This window comes from Cyprinodon tularosa, unplaced genomic scaffold, assembly GCF_016077235.1.
Source record: "Cyprinodon tularosa strain WSP-4 unplaced genomic scaffold, ASM1607723v1 ctg331, whole genome shotgun sequence".
Taxonomy (NCBI): Eukaryota; Metazoa; Chordata; class Actinopteri; order Cyprinodontiformes; family Cyprinodontidae; genus Cyprinodon; species Cyprinodon tularosa.
The window spans coordinates 411,584-432,640 of NW_024039043.1; the positions used below are offsets into that span (position 1 = coordinate 411,584).

The 21,057-nt window shown below is 36.5% G+C and overlaps 1 protein-coding gene across 1 annotated transcript in view; it reads right to left on the bottom strand.

The window, feature by feature from the left end:
* The window catches only part of LOC119789100 (protein bicaudal C homolog 1-like), an 87,363-nt gene that overhangs the window by 19,185 nt on the left and 47,121 nt on the right, over positions 1-21,057 (bottom strand). The window contains exons 3-7 of the mRNA XM_038293871.1: positions 16,067-16,136; positions 9,915-9,994; positions 9,167-9,325; positions 7,439-7,492; positions 2,861-3,043 (exon numbers count right to left, since the gene is read on the bottom strand). Of these exons, the coding sequence (XP_038149799.1) occupies positions 2,861-3,043; positions 7,439-7,492; positions 9,167-9,325; positions 9,915-9,994; positions 16,067-16,136 (546 nt within the window). The remainder of the gene's footprint in view (positions 1-2,860; positions 3,044-7,438; positions 7,493-9,166; positions 9,326-9,914; positions 9,995-16,066; positions 16,137-21,057) is intronic.

Sequence of the window (21,057 nt, forward strand, 5' to 3'; positions counted from 1 at the left end):
AAGCCACCTAGCTGGTGAAGATTCTTAGTCATCCAGGTCATAGTCATTCCAAAAAGTTAAAAAACAATCCATTGGACTTTGTTTGATTACATTGGAAACAAAGTCCAGTGAGTTGTTTTTTTTTTTACTTTTTTTGGAATAAAAGCCACCTACAAACCTCTTAATAGCATTTGCGCATCAACCTTTGTCCTTTGTCGACATTATTTTCTCTTTCTTTTTGATAAAAAAAACTCTTTTCTGCCTCTTTCACTACAACAGTTCATGATCATTTCTCGTCTCCTATAATATTGATACCTAAAAATACAGTGTCAATGAACATGACACAGTCGTTAAAGAACTTATGGATTTGATGCTGTGATCAGTGATCAGCTCCAAAAATCCGGACAGGTATATGTCTAGTAAAAAGTATGTAAGAGTAAGAGTGGAAGGACATGGTATTTATAAATGGTTACAACAGAAGGCCAGTCTACTGCAGGGCAATGCAAAGACAGGGATAAATACAACCATGCACACACACCTAAGAACAATTTAGAGATGCTAATTAACCTAACAGTCATGTTTTTGGACTTGATGGAAGCCAGAGTACCTGGAGAGAACCCAAGTATGCATGAGGTGAACATGCAAACCCCATGCAGAAAGACCCTGGCACAGGAGTCAAACACAGGACCTTCTTGCTGCAAATGAACAGTGATATAAACTGCCCCATGCCATTATCATCATGCTACCATACCATCTGGGTTTAATGTAGTTTTCTGTGTATCCTTTTCTAAAGCATATATTTTAAATGTTATATTGATTTTTTTTTATAAACATGTCACAAAAAATGTTATAGGTAAGCACAGTTTTGTTGTGGGCATTCTTGCATTCTTTTGTTTTGTTTATATCTATATCGAAATTCTTTTGCATCGACCAAAATAAAGAAATATATTATGATATACGATGGGCCATTAGGTTTTTAGAGACCTTGGGCCTCATGCAAGAAGTGTTCGTACAAACGGATTCGTTCTTAATTTGTTCGTACAATGATTCAGGAAAAAATGCAGTTTTTACCATTTTTCTCGTATTTTTAATCTTCTCTCAGGTAAGAACAAATTGTATGAGTGCTACAGACTTGTCGTTTGCAGTCTTGCACAATCAGCTGTTATCCAAACCTCGTTTTTCCACTAAATGACTAGATTTCTTGTTAGTTAGAAGTACTTGCCCATTTTAAAAGGCTACATTTGCCGATGAGAGAACTATTGGTCACTACACTGGCAGCTGGCATATTAGTATCTATGGTACATTGGTTTAGTTGTTGTCATTTCGGCTGAAGAACGGTCAGTCAGTAACCTCTGTGTGAGAGTAGCCTACTATTGAAATAACATCTGGAACAGAAAATGGAAGTTCAGAAAGTGGTTGTTAGAAACATTTTTAACAGTGAGACATGCATACAGTTCACTTCCTAACGTGGCGCCTTGGCTTTGTTATTACAGAACATGTGGAATGTTTGGGTTTGGGTCTGTCTGAATTGGTCCAATTAGAGTTTCACCATTTTTATTATGCTTTGTACTAGATGAAGAGTGAGATGAAGGGATGACAGATGTGGTCTGGAGATGTACAATAAATGTTTGTATATTTATGAAAAGGAGATTTTGCTGCATGTTGTGCTTGATGGTTTATGGCAAACTCATATTAAGCATTTACAGGTAATGTTGCACTTCTTCCCCTCACCATTAGTTTCATTGACTTTTGTGGATCAATTGATTTTTCTCTTTACTAATATTTTTCTTTTTTCTTTTACCTATTTAGCAGTGCAACCAACAGGCAACACCTAATTTACAGCTCTTGTAATTTATTCCCGATGCTTGGACTTTACTGGTCCTTCATATTTACCAACAAAGTTTTTCATATACGTCTCGATTCCTTCTTTTTTTACCTTCTTGTTGTTGTTGCATGAGGCTCAATACTGAAAATTTGAAAGTGGCAAGGAGCGCATTAACCAAGGAGGAGACCTATGATAACTCTGGAGGAGCTGCAAATATCAACATATCAATATCATCTGTTAGTTGCGTATTCCACAGTAAACACCACCCTGATTGCGATTGGTAATGGCAAGTTGGTGGCATTAAATATGCCTCGGGATGCATTTCTACAGCTGGAACGCTACTGAATAAAGATATGCAGTGATTGATGTGAGCATTCTCTTAAGAAACTCAGCTTCTGATATTCTGTTTTGTGTATTTGTAATTTTTGTTTTACAGCACTAGCGCCCTTTATTTAAAATTAGGCTTACAGGAAATTGCGTTTAGAGGAGACTTAAGCCTTTGTAAATGGATTGTGTACATTTCCATAGCACTGCAACAGGGTCCCAGGTCCTGATAGTCTTTGAGGGTTTGTTTTGATAAGAAAGACAAACTTCTTTTTACATTATGTTACTATGCACCATATTTCTGAAGGGGGAGATGGATTTTACATGCAAAATTTATATGCAACACAGTAAACTGTGACTGTGACCATACTGCAATATGTTCTGGCCTAAGCTGTTAATATATTTTGATAAATAAAAAATGAATTTCATGCTAATGTTAGCTTTTCACTTGAGCAACAATTAAAGGCAGCAACATGGTTTAAGTCTTAAATCTTTAGAGAATAATTTAGTTGATCTGCTCTATGAGCATTTTAGCAGCCATGATTGAAAAGTTTCAAATGTTGAAAATGCTTTTTGCATGGCAATAAGACATTTTTTGATATATTTGTAAAAAAAAGAAATGAGGTTCCAGTTCTGGTTCAGGTTATTAAAACAACAACAACAACAACAAAAAAAATCATAAAAACCCTCCACCATACAAACCCAACAGCAAAACTGCAGGACTTTGCTCACCTTTACAGCACTGACGTTATTCTGTGAACCACGGACAACTCCGGTGGCCCTGTAGAGACGTGTTGGGGGCTTGAAGGAAACTGTGAGGTTGTATGTCTGTGAGATGTGTTGCACAGTGGGAGAGCTTGGGTCAGACTGCATGATGGCTGGGAGTTCGAAAGACAGCACGAGAGGTAGCAGCTCCTGTAAGATGATGGAATAAGTGGAATAATAAAAAACAATGACGGCGACAGCCTTTGCATGCTCAAAGCCTGGCACATTCTGACCTTATAACAGCTGACAGAAAACATGACATAATCATAAGCAGATTTTGTAAATAAAAACTAACACAGGTGCAGAATAACAGTGTGCACCCTAACATGTTGTCAAACAGACTTAAAAAGAAAAAAAATTGGAGGTAAAGTAAAAACAGCAGGGAAAATGGTGATTTCTTTTCATTTTTACGGCAACTGACACACAGGGCCTCCTTTTAGCCATAGGTGACAAAACTTTGCATGTAACTCTGTCAGTTCAATCCAGACAAGGTAATGAAATAAGACTGAAAAGTTCTCATGCAGGGAACTGTGGTGGTACTGCAAGTTTCATCACTAACACGCAAGCAGACCACTGCCACAGCAGGCCATGAAAAACATTAGAGCTCCTGAGCCCATTAAATATTATGTCTACAAAGATGTTCAAAATTACATTTACGATAACACAAAAAACAGCAGTCATTAGCCTATTCCTTCTCACAGATTAAGGAATAAAACCCAAGGAACAGAACAAGAGATCGGATCCTGCTCTCTGTATTAAACATATCTCTCAAATACAATAGACATTGACAGGACGGCTTCACTCATGCATACACATGCATATGCATGCATGTGGGAGAAAATACACTGGCTTATATTCATACAGATTCAAACTGAAAGAGATATAGAAATACACAAAAACTGATGAACACTCGCACACAGTTATCTAAACACTAACTTTTGGGCAGAGCGCCACCATGGTTTTGGCTGTCAGTGTAGGGCAAGCAACATGAATTGCTCTGACCAAAGAAATGTATCCCTGATCACTCCCATATGCTCTTGGCCTTACATTTATATCACGTTTCAGCAATCCCTCTCTCAGGGCTCCAGAAATTTAGGTCAGGATGGAAGGATAAGCAAGAAAAGACAAGCAGTGAGCAGCAGGAGTCAGGCGCTGAATGAAGAATAGACCAATTTTTATGGCAGAGCTGACTTAAGCTCTTTTTCCTCCAAAAAAAGTCTACAAAGCAAATAGTTTCACATGGGTTCAATCAAAGCCACCACTTTAAAGGCCTTATTTTTACTGACACGAAAGGGAAAAGATGAAGAAAAATGAAAATGTCCTGAGGTAAAGCAACTGGGCAAAGCTTTCATCACCTGAATGTCCATTCCACCACCAAATGAACAAGTGGCATGTTACAAACTGACGCAGAGCTCACCCTAAGATTGGTTTAGGAAAACAGGACGCTTTAAATTCCCTGGCATTATATCTACATGTTCAATAAACACCAGGAAAGGTGAAGCAGATTTATTTATAAAGCACATTTCAGTAGCACAACAATTCAAAGTACTGCACAATAGAAAAAAATATATATATATATTGTAGTATCATACAGAAAACACAAAGAGAATAAAAATTATTTTTTTCCATGGTTATAATTAAAGATAAAAGTGATTGATAGGGGCAGAGCAGTGGTGCAGAAGTTAAGCACACAACCCATGTACAGAGTTTTTTGTCACAGGTTCAAGTCCCGGCCTTGAGACCTTTGCTGCATGCTTTTCCCCTTTCTCTACTCCCATTTCCTGTCTACCTACTTTCAAAAATAACAAAAATAAAGGCCAGTCAAGCCTAAAATATTCTTAAAAAAAAAAAAGGACTGATAAAACATGAAACAGAAGTTGGACAGAAAACTTTAGATAGCAGAGTCAAATTCTCTAGGTTTAAAGCAATTTGGGGTTTCAGTGCTTTTAAAGTTTTGTGGGAGTTTATTCCACATCAGTGGAACATGAGAACTAAAAAATTAATAATTTTAGGCAGACCTGTGAAGAAACAGTTGCAGTAATCAATTTTGCTAAAGATAAACGTATATTAGTTTTCAAAGATCCTGCTGGGACTTTAGTCCTTTAATTCTGGTGTTCAATGTTCAATAAATGATAGAAGGCTGACTTTGTTGATGTCTTTATGTGCCTTTGAAGGTTCTGGTCCATCACCATCACTTTTTGGTCAAGAAAAAATTCTTAATTCAGTTGTACTTTGATTTAGCTGAATAAAATTCTGACACATCTATGTACAGATTTCTTCTATCAATTTGCCCAGTGATTAAAAGGGTTCATAGTACAGCTCAGTGTCATCTGTATAGTTATGGTCACTTCTGTTGCTGTATATTAAAATGTAAGTTGGGTGGGGGGCATGTAGATAATGAACAGGAGGGCTCTAAGATGGGGATCTCTGATGTAAAGTTACCTGCTGACAGTTTTCCCTATATTTTAATAAAATGGAGCGAACACTACAGTAGTGTCCAGCAATACCTGGAATGTGGTTCTTCCATAGTTTGCATTTATATGGATGTCGGTAAACACCTTGACAAAGATAGTTTCTTTACCGGGGTCAGAATGGACGCCTGACTGGCAGATGTGGAAGTATTGCCAGAAGGATGTTTCTCACTTTTGAAACAGCTTTTCTGTTATCTTACTGATGAAGGGGAGGTCTGAAGGATTGATTTTCCAGACAAAAATCTAATATTCAATAAACCATGCTATATATGGATTATTGGCAGATATTTTCTCTGTTTGGTTATACTTGACAGTTTATGGCTTTCAATCTTTTTCTTTCCTATCTTTTATCCTTTTGAAAGAGAAAAAACTTGCAAATTAAAATTCTGTTTTACTAAGTCAAGTTCAGCAGTCTATACGTTTTGTATATACCTTTGGAAATGTTGAAATAAGAACACAGGCGCTTCTCCATTATTTGCAGCACAAAAAGGGTTTTTCACCACCATTTACTTGCCACGTTTTCTCTAACGAAAACCTGGTGTATCCTCATTTCGTTTACATGTATGTTATAAATGTATTTATATTTGTTTCTTTTCTAAATGCAGCAGATTTGCAGAAGCTTGCGGAATGACCTCCTGCAGCACATACTTCGCTCAGCTGCTTTCACAAGCAAACTCAGTGCTGTTGATTCTGCTCAATTCACAGAGGAGGATTGTGTTTGTTGTAGACACGTGTGTAGTGATGAAATGCAGCTAGACTTAAGAGAGGTAATAGAAACCCCTGAAAACCAGCAGAGGTAGTCCTCGGTTCACTAAGCTGGCTTCTATTCAGACCCAAACTGGAGATGAAGGGAAGGTGAAGAAAAGGGAAGGTGATGGAGTTGCCAGAAAAGATTAGGCTCATGCTTTTATTGTACAACTAATCAGTTAAAACGGTTGGAACATAAACTCTCTTCTTCTTTAGTATTTTGGGGGAAAAAATTACATTTTAGGCCTATTACTTTTTTATTATTATGTTATAGGCTTTTGGAGCCAATGATCCAATCCTTATATCTTTTTGGGTTTTTTTTCTTTTATAGAGATCTTTCTTTGAAAAAATGTTTTATTTTACAAACATGGTAAAATTCTCGAATTTCACTTGTTTTGCTGAGTGGTGCAAATTAATAATTTTTCATCATCTACTTCTCATAAAATATCTTCTTAAGATATAAATTTCTCATCAATTAGTAAATTACTGGAATCCAATGTTTACGCTTTTGTCCACTTTTGGTTTTATTTCTAAGAGTGGATCATTTGCACTGCAATTTCCATTTTACCAGGAATTTAATTTTTAATAATAGTGTAAAACAAGAGTATCAACTTTAATTAATTTAGCTAGCAAAACATTGTTTAAAAAACAGTCTTGTGTTTTGTCGAAATATAATTGTCATACATTTTATTTATACTGTAGTCCAAGGACTACATTCACAACAAAATAATATTTTCATACCTTCCATTAAAGAATTAAGCAGAATCATCAGTATAGATTACTCTACACTGAAGCTTTGTGCAAACTCAGGTGAAAATTTATTCCAGTGATTCATTTAATCCAAAAATAATAAAACCTTTAGCAATTGCTTTGTTCTCCATCATCCAGACAGTTTCTGCATAGTCGTAATGAGATGATTGTTCTTGTTAAGCTGGAAGACAACTTATGCTAAAGAAAAAAACTACAGTTAACTCTTTCAACACTCCCAGTGTTGGCACTCTGGTTTACTGTTCTGATTCCTACTTATCATCCATAATTTTGTATGAAAAAGAAGGATTTAAGTGATGCCAGTATGAAATAAAAAATATAATTTGCAGTAAATACAATCAATTAATCTAATTGTATTTCCAGTATAAACTAAGTAAAAATAACTATCTGAACAAAGAAAAGCATGACAATAGTTGCTTTTTTACTCAATAAGATTCAATTGAGTTTTATAAGGATTAAAAAAGTGCAACTTTTTTAAGTCTGCCAGGAATGAGAAATCCCTGCTTAAAATTCAGGGTGGAGTATTCCCTTTAGGCAAACTGGCTAAGCTCCAACTTACCCTTATTTTTACACGAGCTGCCTCCACGCCTGCTGGCTGTCCTGCAATGGAAACCTGTTAACAATAAAAATATTGAAATGAGATAGGCAGTTATGGCAGCAATCAAAACTGGATCAAGCCCGAGATATATATAAGATAAAACCATATTTATATATAGGCAGCCACAACTTGGATAACTGACTTTTAAATGGAGGGCTTAACACTCAAGGTCTGTTTAGATCAAGGCAAATAACTCCCTTCAGCTCTCAATGGAACAAAAACAGCACTTCTAAACTAGAATAAATAAAACTAAATAATGATTAGTGACCATAATCAGTTAATTTCTAGCTTGATCTGCCTAAACTGAAAATACTGTTTATCTAATTACTGAGTGAATCATACATAAATGCTTCAAAGATCTGTTATGTGAGGTTCATTCTGTCACATGAGAACAAGAGAGAGCAGTACTTTCAACAGTTCACAGGAAGGCTGAGGTACATCATAATTAATATTTTTTAATCATATAAATATCTTTTTATTTAAAAAAAAATATGAACAGCCTCTCAGAAATCTCTATATTCTCTAATAATACAGAACAAAGACAACTATCTATCTATCTATCTATCTATCTATCTATCTATCTATCTATCTATCTATCTATCTATCTATCTATCTATCTATCTATCTATCTATCTATCTATCTATCTATCTATCTATCTATCTATCTATCTATCTATCTATCTATCTATCCTATGCTAAAACTGGTAACTTTATACTGTATGACTTAAACTAAATTCAAGTCATATAAATTCTTTTTTTCAGACAAATTCATTAATATAAAGACAAGCAAACATTACTGTGAAATAAAAACAATCACATTTGCAAAAGAGATAAGAAATAATGTTGTTTCTACAGCAGCCAAACACCTCCAAGATCCTGGCAAGGAAAACAGTGAGCTGCAGCATTAATGATTTACAAACCTGTGTTTTTCTGCTAATCAACAATATTTTCTTTCTCAGTATGTGGAACATATCTGAAAGGTTCTACTTAAATCTGAAAGTGTTTGGCGCCAGAGAAAATGAAAAAGATGCTTAAAGGAGTTTTGGCCCTAAAGGGAGTCTGCTTGCAGCTAATCCACCCAAGTTTGCATCATCTGGAGGGGATGGAGTTCTCCCTGGGATCAGAGCACTGAGGAGTTTATTGGTACTGCAATTCAAAATAGAGATGTGCTAAAGAGATACAGCTTGATGGCTGTAGTCTTACATAAATTAATTTAACAGTGATTTATATAACAATGATTTGGAGAGTGGGTGGTAAAAGATGCAGACATGACACTCTGTGTCAACTGCAAATAAAGCAGGATCCAATCCGTTGATTACAACTAATCACAAAACAATATAGAACTTTCTTAAGCAAGGATTATTTAGATGGAAACAAAGGCCAGCACATGCTGATCAACCAAACAACCCAATAAGTTGAAAATTCGATAACAGGACAACACCCCTGAATGAGTGCTGGCTTAGTGGGTTAGAGCAGCGCTCTTGTGCTCTGAGAAGGTTGCAAGTACCCGGTTCAATCCCCTGGATCTCTGAGCAAGACCCTTAACCCCACAATGCTCCCCAGGAGCTGCACAGTGGCAGCCCACTGTGCCCCAAAGGGATGGGTTTAAATGTAGGGATAAATTTCACCAGTAAAATTAAATTATTATTAATTAGCTCAATTATTATAAAACATTAAGAAGTCTCAAACCTGATTGCTTTTTTCTGCCTGGTTGTTCCTGTTTGAGTCAGGGAAATGGATGTGGCACCCTGTCTCCTCCATCACCCTCTTGATGTTGTTGCCACCTTTGCCAATGACGTGGGAGTGCTCTGTGTGGGAAACGTCCATCTTCAGAGTCACCCTGTTGCTCTAAAGAGAAGTGCATCTTTTACAAAAAACAAATATGGAATAGATAGAGGCCTATATCTAAATACATAAAATTTAAACATAGAAGAAACAGAAGTTGTCAGATACATCCCCTATTTAATCTCTAAAATCCCTTTAATCCTGAGAGATTATGATTGTATTTTTAATTTAACTAATTACTGATATATTAAAGTCTGAAAAAAATGCAGAGGATAAAATAAATTAGTAAAATCTAAAATATCGAAGTCATTTTTGCAGCAGATAAACTAAACACAACTAATCCTGCACAAATAAATTTCTTCCTCTATGAGGCGCTATAGTGCAGATATCCAGGTATGCAAAATACTGTGTTGCTATGGCAAAGAAGCTGTATACAAATTCTTAAATTCATGACAACCTAAACACAGGAGTATTTGGCATGTCTGGAGAGAAATTGTACAGTAAGTCTGTTTGTATTCCATCACTTGGACTGCAGTGAAATACATTTGGAGTAAAAATAAAGGAAAAAAGAGAAAGTGGTCGGAAAAAATTAAATAATATTAAAAAAGAAACTGGGAGACAGTTTCACATTTGAAATAAGTGTTAACTGTACCTTTGTGTCAAGCACAGACATGATTCTGTCTTTAGCTTCTCTCACATTATCTCTTTTTCCGCACACTTTGATGTGTGGATCTGAAACAAAGAGCCAAAATGGGGATTTAGTGGTATCTAATCAGTGAGCCAATAAGGAGTTAAGAAGTGCTGTAATAGAAAGCGACAAGTTAAAACCAATTTAACCAAACATGACTGCATTTATCAGCAAATTAGAGAGCTTCAGAGGAAAGCTCTGCGGGAATAATTGCTGTTTTGATATGTGTAGTCCCGATGAAATCTGCAAGCAGCCAGACGACTCCCTGTGGAATTAGATTAATGTCATTTGTCATTCTTTAGAGCTTCCACAAAAAGTGTTGTGCCTGTCAACCAGAGCATTGCAGAAACAGTCTCTCTGCTTTTCTGTTTTCCCCAAATATGAAACTGAATTCAAATGAATAATGGTTCAAGGTTTTAACAGAATTCAATTAACAGCAGTGGTAAGTAAAGTTTTTTAGCTAAATCTTGCAGTTTATTTACAATTTTAACCTGGCTAAAAAACAGTTGTTACTTTATTGATAGCTGTGGTGCAAAATATAACACCAAAGGTTTAAGAAAAATCATAATAGAGACTTGAGGGTTATTTGTTTGCAATAATACAATTCAACACATCTAATTTGGAAGAAACTGAAACACAGAAGCCTCTTTAATCTGGAAAAACAAATAAAGGTTGCAATTATCATAATGTTCTGTTTAATGCATTTTTACACATTTTGCTGGTCATACTGCAATGCTTTAATAACAATTGTAAAAGATAGTAAATAACTGAGAGCTCTGTGATTAACTGCTGAAAAGACAACCAGATGTAAAAATGCAAAGAAAACCCTAAGCAGTCTTGGCTTCTTTAGCTCCTTACCAAAGACATAGGCAGATCACTTCCATGCCGTGCCACACTGGTGCAGTAAATCATGTCGACCTATTCTAATGTCTGTGCAGGTTACATTAACCTAATTATGAAAATAAACAAAGATACATTCCTCTATTTATATAGAATCCATAGAAAAATAATCATTCTTTGGTTTTTCATTACTTCTATAGACACAAAACTCTGCAAACATAGGAGCAATTACAGCAAGAACTGTTCAGCAAAAATAAAAAGGGTCCTTTCAGTTACACATCATCATAAAAAAACTAAACCCAAACTTAGACATGTTATCATTCCTAGGTAAGGTTCATAGCTGAGCATTGTTCCATCTGGGTGCCTTTGCAAATTCAACAATTAGAGAACACAAATGCAAAAGCACACAAACAGAGACCCACAGAAAGAAAACAAATTACACTACACCCTTACAACCCGTGCCCATGTTTAAACAGGAAGCCCACTAAAGCCCCCTTCCAGGAATAACCCTCCCCATGTAGACAAAAAGAACTCTAGATTTACAGTATGAGCTGCACACCAAGCTCAATAAATCAGATTTATTGGTTTAACTTCACACTTGAATGTTGACACTCTCAAAGGAGGTTGGACTAGTAAAAATTCCTGAACAGGTCAGAATCAGACCTGCATTTATTCTAATCACAAATCAGAAAAAAAGCACAAAAAAAAAGCCTGAGAGGAACAAAGAAACAGAAACAGTGAGCAAAACAGGCTGTTGGAGACTTTTCACAGCCTCACTGCTGGTTCCAGGCACTTTTCCCATCATTTGGCTGCTGCTGTAAACAACCAAAAGCTCTCAATTTCCTCCTGCAACACCTGCTCTAACCATTAGAGGGAGACTGGGTCCATTAAGTTTTCACCAACTAACCTCCAGAGCACATCTGGCAAACATTAGACTGCCTAAACGAGTGTTGCAGTTGAGATGTTGAACACCCCCGCATTTCTGGAGTGTGTTGGCTGATTTTTTTTTCTCCCCCTCTTTTTTTTCTCAGTGATTGATTGTGGAATAAAAAATGAACACCTAAAGTCATAATTTGGTTCACACGACAGCTAAGAAAACAAACAACAACAAGGGTTCGACTTGCAGCTAAAAAAAAGTGAGCCTTTTTAGTTGCACACAGCTTTTCTTGACAGAGAAGAAACCTTTTGACCAAGAATTCTCTGCTGGCAAAACTAAGAGATTTTTTTTTTCAGCTACATTAGAAAATACCACACAAATTAACGGAGTTAAGAGTTTGGCGTGGCTTTTTCCATTCAAAAACATCTGCGGAAACAGAAAAAGTTCCAGCTGGTAAGTATAAAAGCGATTACAATGACTTTCAGTAAAACAAAGTGAATTCTAAATAATAAAAGTGTAAATATGATCAGATAAGGTTGCCATTTATTATGGGAAAGATAGACATCAGTCCTCACAGGATTAAAAACTGACTGATGGCTTGCACCAAAGGCTACAAACTGGGCTTATCACACTTCTGCAGGTGGAAGAGATTAATTTGAGAAAGTGATAAATGAAATAGAGGCGAGCATTTTGATAAACTGCTTCACCGAGTGTGAGAGCGGTCACAACCATCCAATTCCCGTCACTTCTGATCAGATCCTGCATATTAAATCCAGACTTCATAGGAAACCCTCAACATTCCAAGAAAACATGAACAACTACAACAAGCATTACTTTAGACTGAAACAGTAAAAAAAAAAAAACGCATTTCAGTACCAGTGAAATGGCTGAATCATCTGCTATTTTATGTGCTCAGCAACTGAGCTTTGTGTTTTTATTCAGGGTTACGAGGTGAGAAAAAATGCAATGTTCATCCTAACCTCAATTAATTTTAACTGTGGCTTCTGTAGCATTTAAAATACAAGTCAAATGGGAGATTATAATGATTGTGTGCAAATTCAATGCAGAATATTTAGAGATTATTTAAAAGGTATTTCAATATTCTGAATAGAGAGGTGTGAGGTATGAATAAGAGTAGTAGTAATAATAAGGCTCATTATCTGCCAAATACCATCTCCTCCACAAACACCATAGGATGTTGATATATTATGTCACATTTACTTTTTGAATACATTATATAAATTTTATTTAAGTTGTTTAAGTAAAGAAAATTAAAGATTGATTACAAACAGTTTTAAAGACTTACATTTTGTTCATGATGAGTTTTTTTCGCCTCAAGCTAATGAAACAACCGTCTAGGATTGGAATATTACGTCAGACAATACAAAAAGTATTTTAATATAGGAATGTGGGCTTAAGAACAACATCTCAGATTTGCTTTAATCTTGTTTTTAAAGGGTAATTCTAATCTCATGATCTAACAAAATACATTCTGTCATTTCTTTTAGTCAATGCCTTTTTTTTGTTGATCTTAGCATAAACCTGCAGGAAGCAAAATGAAAGCTGATGGGTTTTCTTGCCATCTTCAGTCTCCTGAGAGTTGATAGGGCACATGGAGAGTTCCGCATTTCTCCTCAGAAATACTAATGAGATAACAGTGAGACTCTCAAACATTTCCTCTTTACTTGTTTTCTTTGCTTACATTAAATATGCAGAGCCCCAAAAATTCAAGAATTCAAATGGCGCATGTGCATTTATCAAAGGTGGGGCAGGTCATAGTTAGTTTTTTTTTTCTTTTTTTAGTGAATGAAAGGATAACTTAGCATGAATGAAGAGTCATCAATGTATTATCTGCCAAACTTTAAAGTTGATTATGTATTAGAGAGGAAAGAAATGTTAAAGAATCTGCTGTAATCCAATCAACATTTGTCCCAGTTGACTGACTGAGGAAGTTACATAATGTCAGTGGATCGCACATCTGGTTTGAAGACGCACACTGGCAATTCTCCTGGGGGAAACAAAGCGGGCACAACTACACCTATTCCTCCCCCTCATCCTCCTCCTCCTCATAAATGCTTCCCTCCCGGAAGAGCTTTAAATAACCAAGCTAATCTTTTATTGGTAACAGAGTGCTGGAGCAACTTTACCAATAAACGCGAGAGCTTTGACTCCCACACCTCCGCCTGTGCTGAAAAAAAAAAAAAGGCTTTCATGCAGATGAAGCTATTGGCTCGTGAGGAATGGAAAACATGTAAGCTTTCGTCTGTGCAAACTGCTCAATTAGCTTTTTACTAAAGAATGCAGGCGCAACATGGAAATACCTCCCTCTCATCCATCTGATTTCAATAACTTTTTCCAAGAACATATATCTGGCTAAAACAACATGGACGCATACAGATCAAATTAACCTTGAAATATTAAAAATAAATATATATATATATAGACCAAAAGTTTGGACTCACCTCATTCAAAAAGTTTTCTTTATCATGACTATGAAAATTGTAGATTGTACATTGTAGACATGTGGAATTATATACTTAACAGAAAACTGAAACAACTGCAAATATGTCTTATATTCTAGGTTCTTCAACGTAGCCACCTTTTGCTTTGATTACTGCTTTGCACACTCTTGGCATTCTCTTGACGAGCTTCCAGAGGCAGTCACCTGAAATTGTTTTCACTTCACAGGTGTCCCCTGTCAGGTTTAATAAGTGGGATTTCTTGCCTCATAAATGGGGTTCGGACCAACAGTTATGTTGTGCAGAAGTCAGGTGGATACACAGCTGATAGTCCTACTGACTAGACTGTTGGAAATGTATTATAGCAAGAAAAAAGCACCTAAGTAAAGAAAAATGAGTGGCTATCATTACTTTAAGAAATGAAGGTAAGTCAGTCGGAAAAAATTGGCAAAACTTTGAAAGTGTCCACAAGTGCAGTCGCAAAAACCATCAAGCGATACAAAGAAACTGGCTCACATTAGGGCTGCGCCAGGAAAGGAAGACGAAGAGTCACCTCTGCTGTGGAGGATAAGTTCATCTGAGTCACAAGCCTCAGAAATCGCAGGTTAACAGCAGCTCAGATTAGAGACAAGGTCAGAGTTCTGGCAGCAGACACATCTCTAGACCAACTGTTATGAGGAGACTGTGCTAATCAGGCCTTCATGGTTAAAGTAGCTGCTAGGAAACCACTGCTAAGGACAGGCAACAAGGAGAAGAGACTTGCTACGGCTAAAGAACACAGGGAATGGACATTAGACCAGTTGAAATCTGTGCTTTGGTCTGATGAGTCCAAATTTGAGATCTTTGGATCCAACCATCGTGTCTTTGTACGACACAGAAAAGGTGAACAGATGGACTCTACATGCCTGGTTCCCACCATGAAGCATGGAGGAGGAGGTGTGATGGTGTGGGGGTGCTTTGCTGGTGACCCTGTTGGGGATTTATTCAAAATTGAAGGCATACTGAACCAGCATGGCTACCACAGCATCTTGCAGCGGCATGCTATTCCATCCAGTTTGCGTTTAACTGGACCATCATTTATTTTTCAACAGGACAATGACCCCAAACAGACCTCCAGGCTGTGCAAGGACTATTTGACCACGTAGGAGAGTGATAGGGTGCTGCGCCTGATGACCTGGCCTCCACAATCACCGGACCTGAACCCAATCAAGATGGTTCGGGGTGAGCTGAACCGCAGAGTGAAGGCAAAAGGACCAACAAGTGCTAAGCATATCTGGGAACTCCTTCAAGACTGTTGGAAGACCATTTCACGTGACTACCTCTTGCATGAAGCTCATCAAGAGAATGCCAAGAGTGTGCGAAGCAGAAGCAAAAGGTGGCTACTTTGAAGAACCTTCTAGGTAAGACATATTTTAAGTTGTTTCACAGTTTTTTGGTAAGTATATAATTCCACATGTGTTAATTAATCGTTTTGATGCCTTCAGTGTGAATCATCAATTTTCATAGTCATGAACATAAAGAATACTCTGAATCAGAGGGTGTGTCCAAACTTTTGGTTTGGGTTAAATCAGCCAATTCCTTACCTGCTATTAAAATTTTACTTGTTTAGAGAGAAAGATTTTATGGATAAGTTGTTTCCTAAAATGTCTTCCTACATAGAACACTTAATAACAAAACATTTCCTAGTTGAAGTATTTTTAAATTGTTTGTAGACACCTAAAACATGATAAAATATCAGCATTAATGTGGCATTAGGCCATGAACAACAACAACAACAACAACTGTTGTTTATCATTAACCAGAATCCTTTTATAAAGAATATACTCCTTTAATGAGGAATATATGTTCAGCTATGATGATAATGGTCCCTTCAGATATTTCAACAATTGACCAAATCCCCATTTTTCTTAAAAGAAAGGATAACAATAATGAAAAATCACCTTTCTTGGACTTGGCTCCAATTTTCAGTTTGGAAGGCCAGGCTATCTGTGTTTGGGTCTCATCCATGATCTGGAACAGAGTGAAAATGAGCAGATATTAGTTAATCACAGGTAATGACGTTAGCAAATACTGTGTGCTGGAAAGGAGCGAGGAAACTGTGTCTAGTTGTTAGAATAGTAAAGGAGAAACATGATGATGAACACACAAAGTGAACTAAGCTCCTGGATCTATCAACATAGCATCTAGATGTTAGTTTAAACCTGCCTGCTGACTGCAGGTGTTCTAGTCTAAACACACATTTTTTGCTCCGCTTTCAAATCCAGCAAATCCAGTCGCTAAATAAATAAAAGTAAAATAAAACCGGAGTGGACTTGAAGGATTGGAACTAAAAGACGTCTTTGTGAGGCAAAGCCTTTGACAAATCTAACTAAGAGCACATGTGAGAGTGGTTCTTTAAAAAAGCAAACAGCAAGAAGAAGAAATAGGAGTGAGGAGGTGTTCAGGTGACAGCATTTCAATAAGCACCTGCTTGTCTTTGTGATCATCAATAAGAAGTTCCTATATATTAGAGAAATCTTTGGGAATGGGTTAATCTAAGCAGAGGGAATAAAGGAAAAACACCAGATGAAAAAAAAAAAGAATGATCTCTGTGTTCTAATAGCTTTGTCCTCCTCAACGCGCTCCATCCTTGTTTTTACAAAGGTCCTGTAGTCTTTTGTTTATTTTCCTACTTTCCAGGGGTTTGTACTTCCAGGGTGGAGGAGATATGAATTTCTTAAAGTTCTCGAACTTTCAGCCATGTGATGAAGCACCGGAGGGCTGTTTAAAACCATTACAACACTGCTGGCTGCCACTTAATATATCTCAGTGGACAAGTACATTAAGCCATAAGCTAAACAGTCTTACTAAGAATGAAATGTGTATGCATTAAGCTCCATCCGTGCTCCCTGCAGATGTTTAAGCTTGTTAACAATAATAGAAAATCCAAAATCTTTGGTAATGTTAATAAATAATAAAAATAATTTACTAGGATGACATTTTGCAGCTTCCAATTGGTGCCACAAAAGGCATGTTTAAATTCCTCAATGGATTTCTGGAAATAGTGTGATCTGTTTAGGATCTATTAAAATAAGTTTGACAGCTTGTCTGCTGCCACCCTCACACACCTGAGAAACAAAAAGTAGGCTCTGAAAAAGTCAAACACATGCCTCTCATCCTTCTGCAGCTATAAGCTGTGAGACTGTGATGGTTGACTGGAAGCCCTTTCAAGCCTCACTGGTTTTCTACATCCCAGCCTATAATCACATATAAAAATGGAAAGACTAGGTCATCAGCTCTATGAAAAACGCTAAGGCAGCCTCCAGTCTTTTAGAGAGACTCTAAAAACAGTTTTTTGAACGATTCCATAACAACAACACTACTTGCAAAACACAAGTTGGTTCTTATTAAAACACAACTGCTTTCATCAGAAACACATTAAAGGAGATTAATGCAAAACAATAAATTCCTTGCGCAACAAATTCGTAGAACAAATGCTTTTGATGATGTTTTTTCGACATTCTCTTTTTTGTTTTCAGCAAAGAAACTAAGCTTATCCTGAAACATAAATGCATCTGTGAAAAAATAACTGATGTACAGAGCATTGCAAATATTTACAATAGTTACAACCATGAAGTTCTATGAACATCACTATGGTTTATGAATCAATACAAGAAAACTGCTAAGTTAAAGGAAATTTAAAAATTGCTCTTCAGAAGCTTTTTACGTATAAAAATCTAAACATTATGGCATTCATTTGGATTTCACTCTCCTTGGTCAAAATCTTTTAGAACCACCTTTTACTGCTATTACAGCTGCAAGTCTTTTGGACTGCGCCTCACTGGGTTTGCACATGCGTGAAATTTCTGGTCACTCTTTGCAAAATAGGTCAGGTTCAGTCAGACTGGATGGAGAGCATCTGTCAACTGTGGTTTTCAGATATTGCCACATATTCTTAAATGGATTTACATCTGGACTTTGACAAATCCATTCTAATCTTTGTATATGCTAGAAGATGTTAGCTGTGGCTGTATGTTTATGTCCCCTAAGAGGTTAACCCCTTTTTGCTAAAATCTTTTGCAGCCATTAATAGATTTTCTTCATAGATGATGATGATAATTTCTAAAGGTAGTTTGTTAAAATGGTATTCATTTAGGGGTGTTAAAACTGATGAAAACACATGCACACCACACTTTTCAGATATTTATTAGGGTACATATTTCGTATGATTTCTAACTTCATATTTTTACACTACTTTGTTTCATCCTAATTAATAATAAAATGCAATTAGACAAAACATAAAAAAGATTAAAGGTTAGGAATACTTTAGTATATATATTTTCAGTGATTTACACCCGTTTGTTTTTGATAGAGCAATTATAAATACAGATTTATTGTGTCATTTTATGTAACTAAAGAGAAAGCTAAAAGAATTAAGCTAGTTAATCACAGTAATACAAAATCAAGCTGTCTTCTCTTATTGCTGTAAGGTTTTGTAGCTCTGCAAAGGTTAGATGATGATGTTGATTAAAAGATTTCTAGTGCCAAATGTCTTCGCCCCACACAGAACTTGCACTACAGGAGGTTGTAGAATGAGGATCTCTTCCATGGTTCCCCAATCAAGCTGTGATGCTTCAGACTACATTTTCATTGTATTGCCTTGAGAAAAAAAGATGATCAAGCACATGATCCAAGTGGAATCATCTTCTGCTTATAATGCAAATCTATGGAAAGCTTTTTGGCTGCCAGATGTTTTACTTTGAAAATTCCAACTCTATGCCTATGTCCTTATATGCGACAGTTGAGAGGGATACGTAACCAGCAGAGAGAATTTTGTGCAAACAGAAGGATGCTGAGCAGAAGCAACTGACAGCAAATTAAGTTAAATCATTCACTTTATTCTATCATCTTAATTCGCTCTACATTTCAGTTCAGTTATGGTTGTTTTTTGCTCCATCTAGAGTTGTCTAGTTAGCTGCTTTTTAGATCTACTGAACTTTAAGTATTTAGTTAAGTGTTTGTTTCCATAAAGGTTTGGCTTCACCTAATAAATCTTATGGAAGGAGCTTCACCAACTTTAACATTTTGCAGCACCAATTATGTTATTATGACTTTGGAAAATGTATTGCATCAGTATGGTATTGCCCTTGTTCTCACCTTACTCAAACCTGCTAAAGAAAGCAAAGATGGCTTAAAAATGTCCATTATTAGTCGACAAATCAAAAACAATACCGATGACTGCAGTGATGTCAATGACTTCACATGCAGTAAAATACAAGCCTATGAGATTTAATTGCTAATTGGGTGTTTCATGCAATCTGAAGCAGTAACTCTAACATACTACAGCACCCTCCACTATTTTCTGGCACATGTGAGGAAGCACTATAAATCAGTTTTAGTTAAGAGCTGGATGTTAACCTTTCTGACTGAAATCACATGTTCGCACCAAAAACTGGATGCATTACAAACAGCATAAAAAAGATGTTGCTTATGGTTTTGATAAAAAAAAATAATAATCCACAGCAGTTTATGCTTTAAATTTTCTTTCCTTTTTTTGTCTCAAATCCTGTGACATTGTCAGGGTTTTTTACAGACGCATTCATTTGGAACACAGCAATTTAACAAATATAACACTGTGGCTGCTATAATTATGGAGGCAAGGATGAGCTAAATATAAGACCATGATTGAGTCAAGGGGGAGTTAAAGATAAAAAATTTAATTAAAAATCATATATTTGAAATGTAGATTCACTTTCTTTTTAAGCTTAAGGAAATTTCAAGTAGAGCAAAGCAGTGGAAGAAAAGGCTCATTATAAAAATTACATCAGACCTTCTGTTCCACCTTCAAACACTTGAATAGTCACTATTTTCTGTAAAAAGGGCTTTGTTAGGAGAAACCCACTTCCTGTCCAGCTTTGCTATTCTTGGCAGCGCTCAGCAGATGGGACTGATTTCTGACAGACCACACACCATTTTGAAAGGCTGGATGGCGTTTATTTTCACGAAGGGCCATGCATATACCTCTCAAATGGCTAAAGATATTTGCACAAATTGAGAAACCTATACATTTACAATTCCAACCTTGCTTTTAACTTGTCACTCCACCCTTTCTCTGGCCTGAACAAATACAGAAATCGCTGTGATACATTTTAATGACATCGTTCTAATCGCTGATTGGTCAGTTGAGGTTTTCAGCTGTATGGATGTCTACAACTCTGTGTAACATCATACATTTAGGAAAAGTCCATAAAGATAGCACATGTTGTCAATGCATGGGACTGGGTGTGTAACACTGCAGCAAATCCGCATGGCAGCAGCTTGTTTCCTGGACTTTGCTGCGATGGTGCAGCTGTTGATTCAGCTGGAATGTGTGATTGTGGAGAGAGACGAAGAGGGGGCTTTTGGCGGCTGTAAAGCAGAGTTAGGAGGCTCAGGGCGGCAGGGCTAAAGGCTGACAAAGCCGACTCAACCGTCCCTTTGAGAGTCAACAGCCATGTTAAGAATCCAAGTGCTAACTCGCAGCTACACCTCTGTTAACCCTCTTGGTGAGGGATGTATACATAATTATGAAGGGGCAACACAAACTACAAGGAGGGAAAATTTGCAAACAGCCCTGTTGGAATCCAATAAAAAACAGACCTCAAGTGGAAATTCTTTTTATTTTTTTATATCTATGTCCATAATTGACATTTCTCTCCTTTATGAAAATAAAACAAAAAATACAAAAAACTCGAGACTGCTGGACTCAAACTAAAAACATTTAGGCCATTAGAAGTCAGTAACAGAGACTTAAAACGCATCAATATTCAAAGGAATCTGATCCAAAATATGACTTATTTAATATTTAATTTATCCCAGAAGTCTCTGGTCAAACCATTAGAATCTGGGGCGCAAACTTATGGGAAAATATTGATCAATAGAGGTCATGCAGCACTGTGTCTGCTTGGTTTAA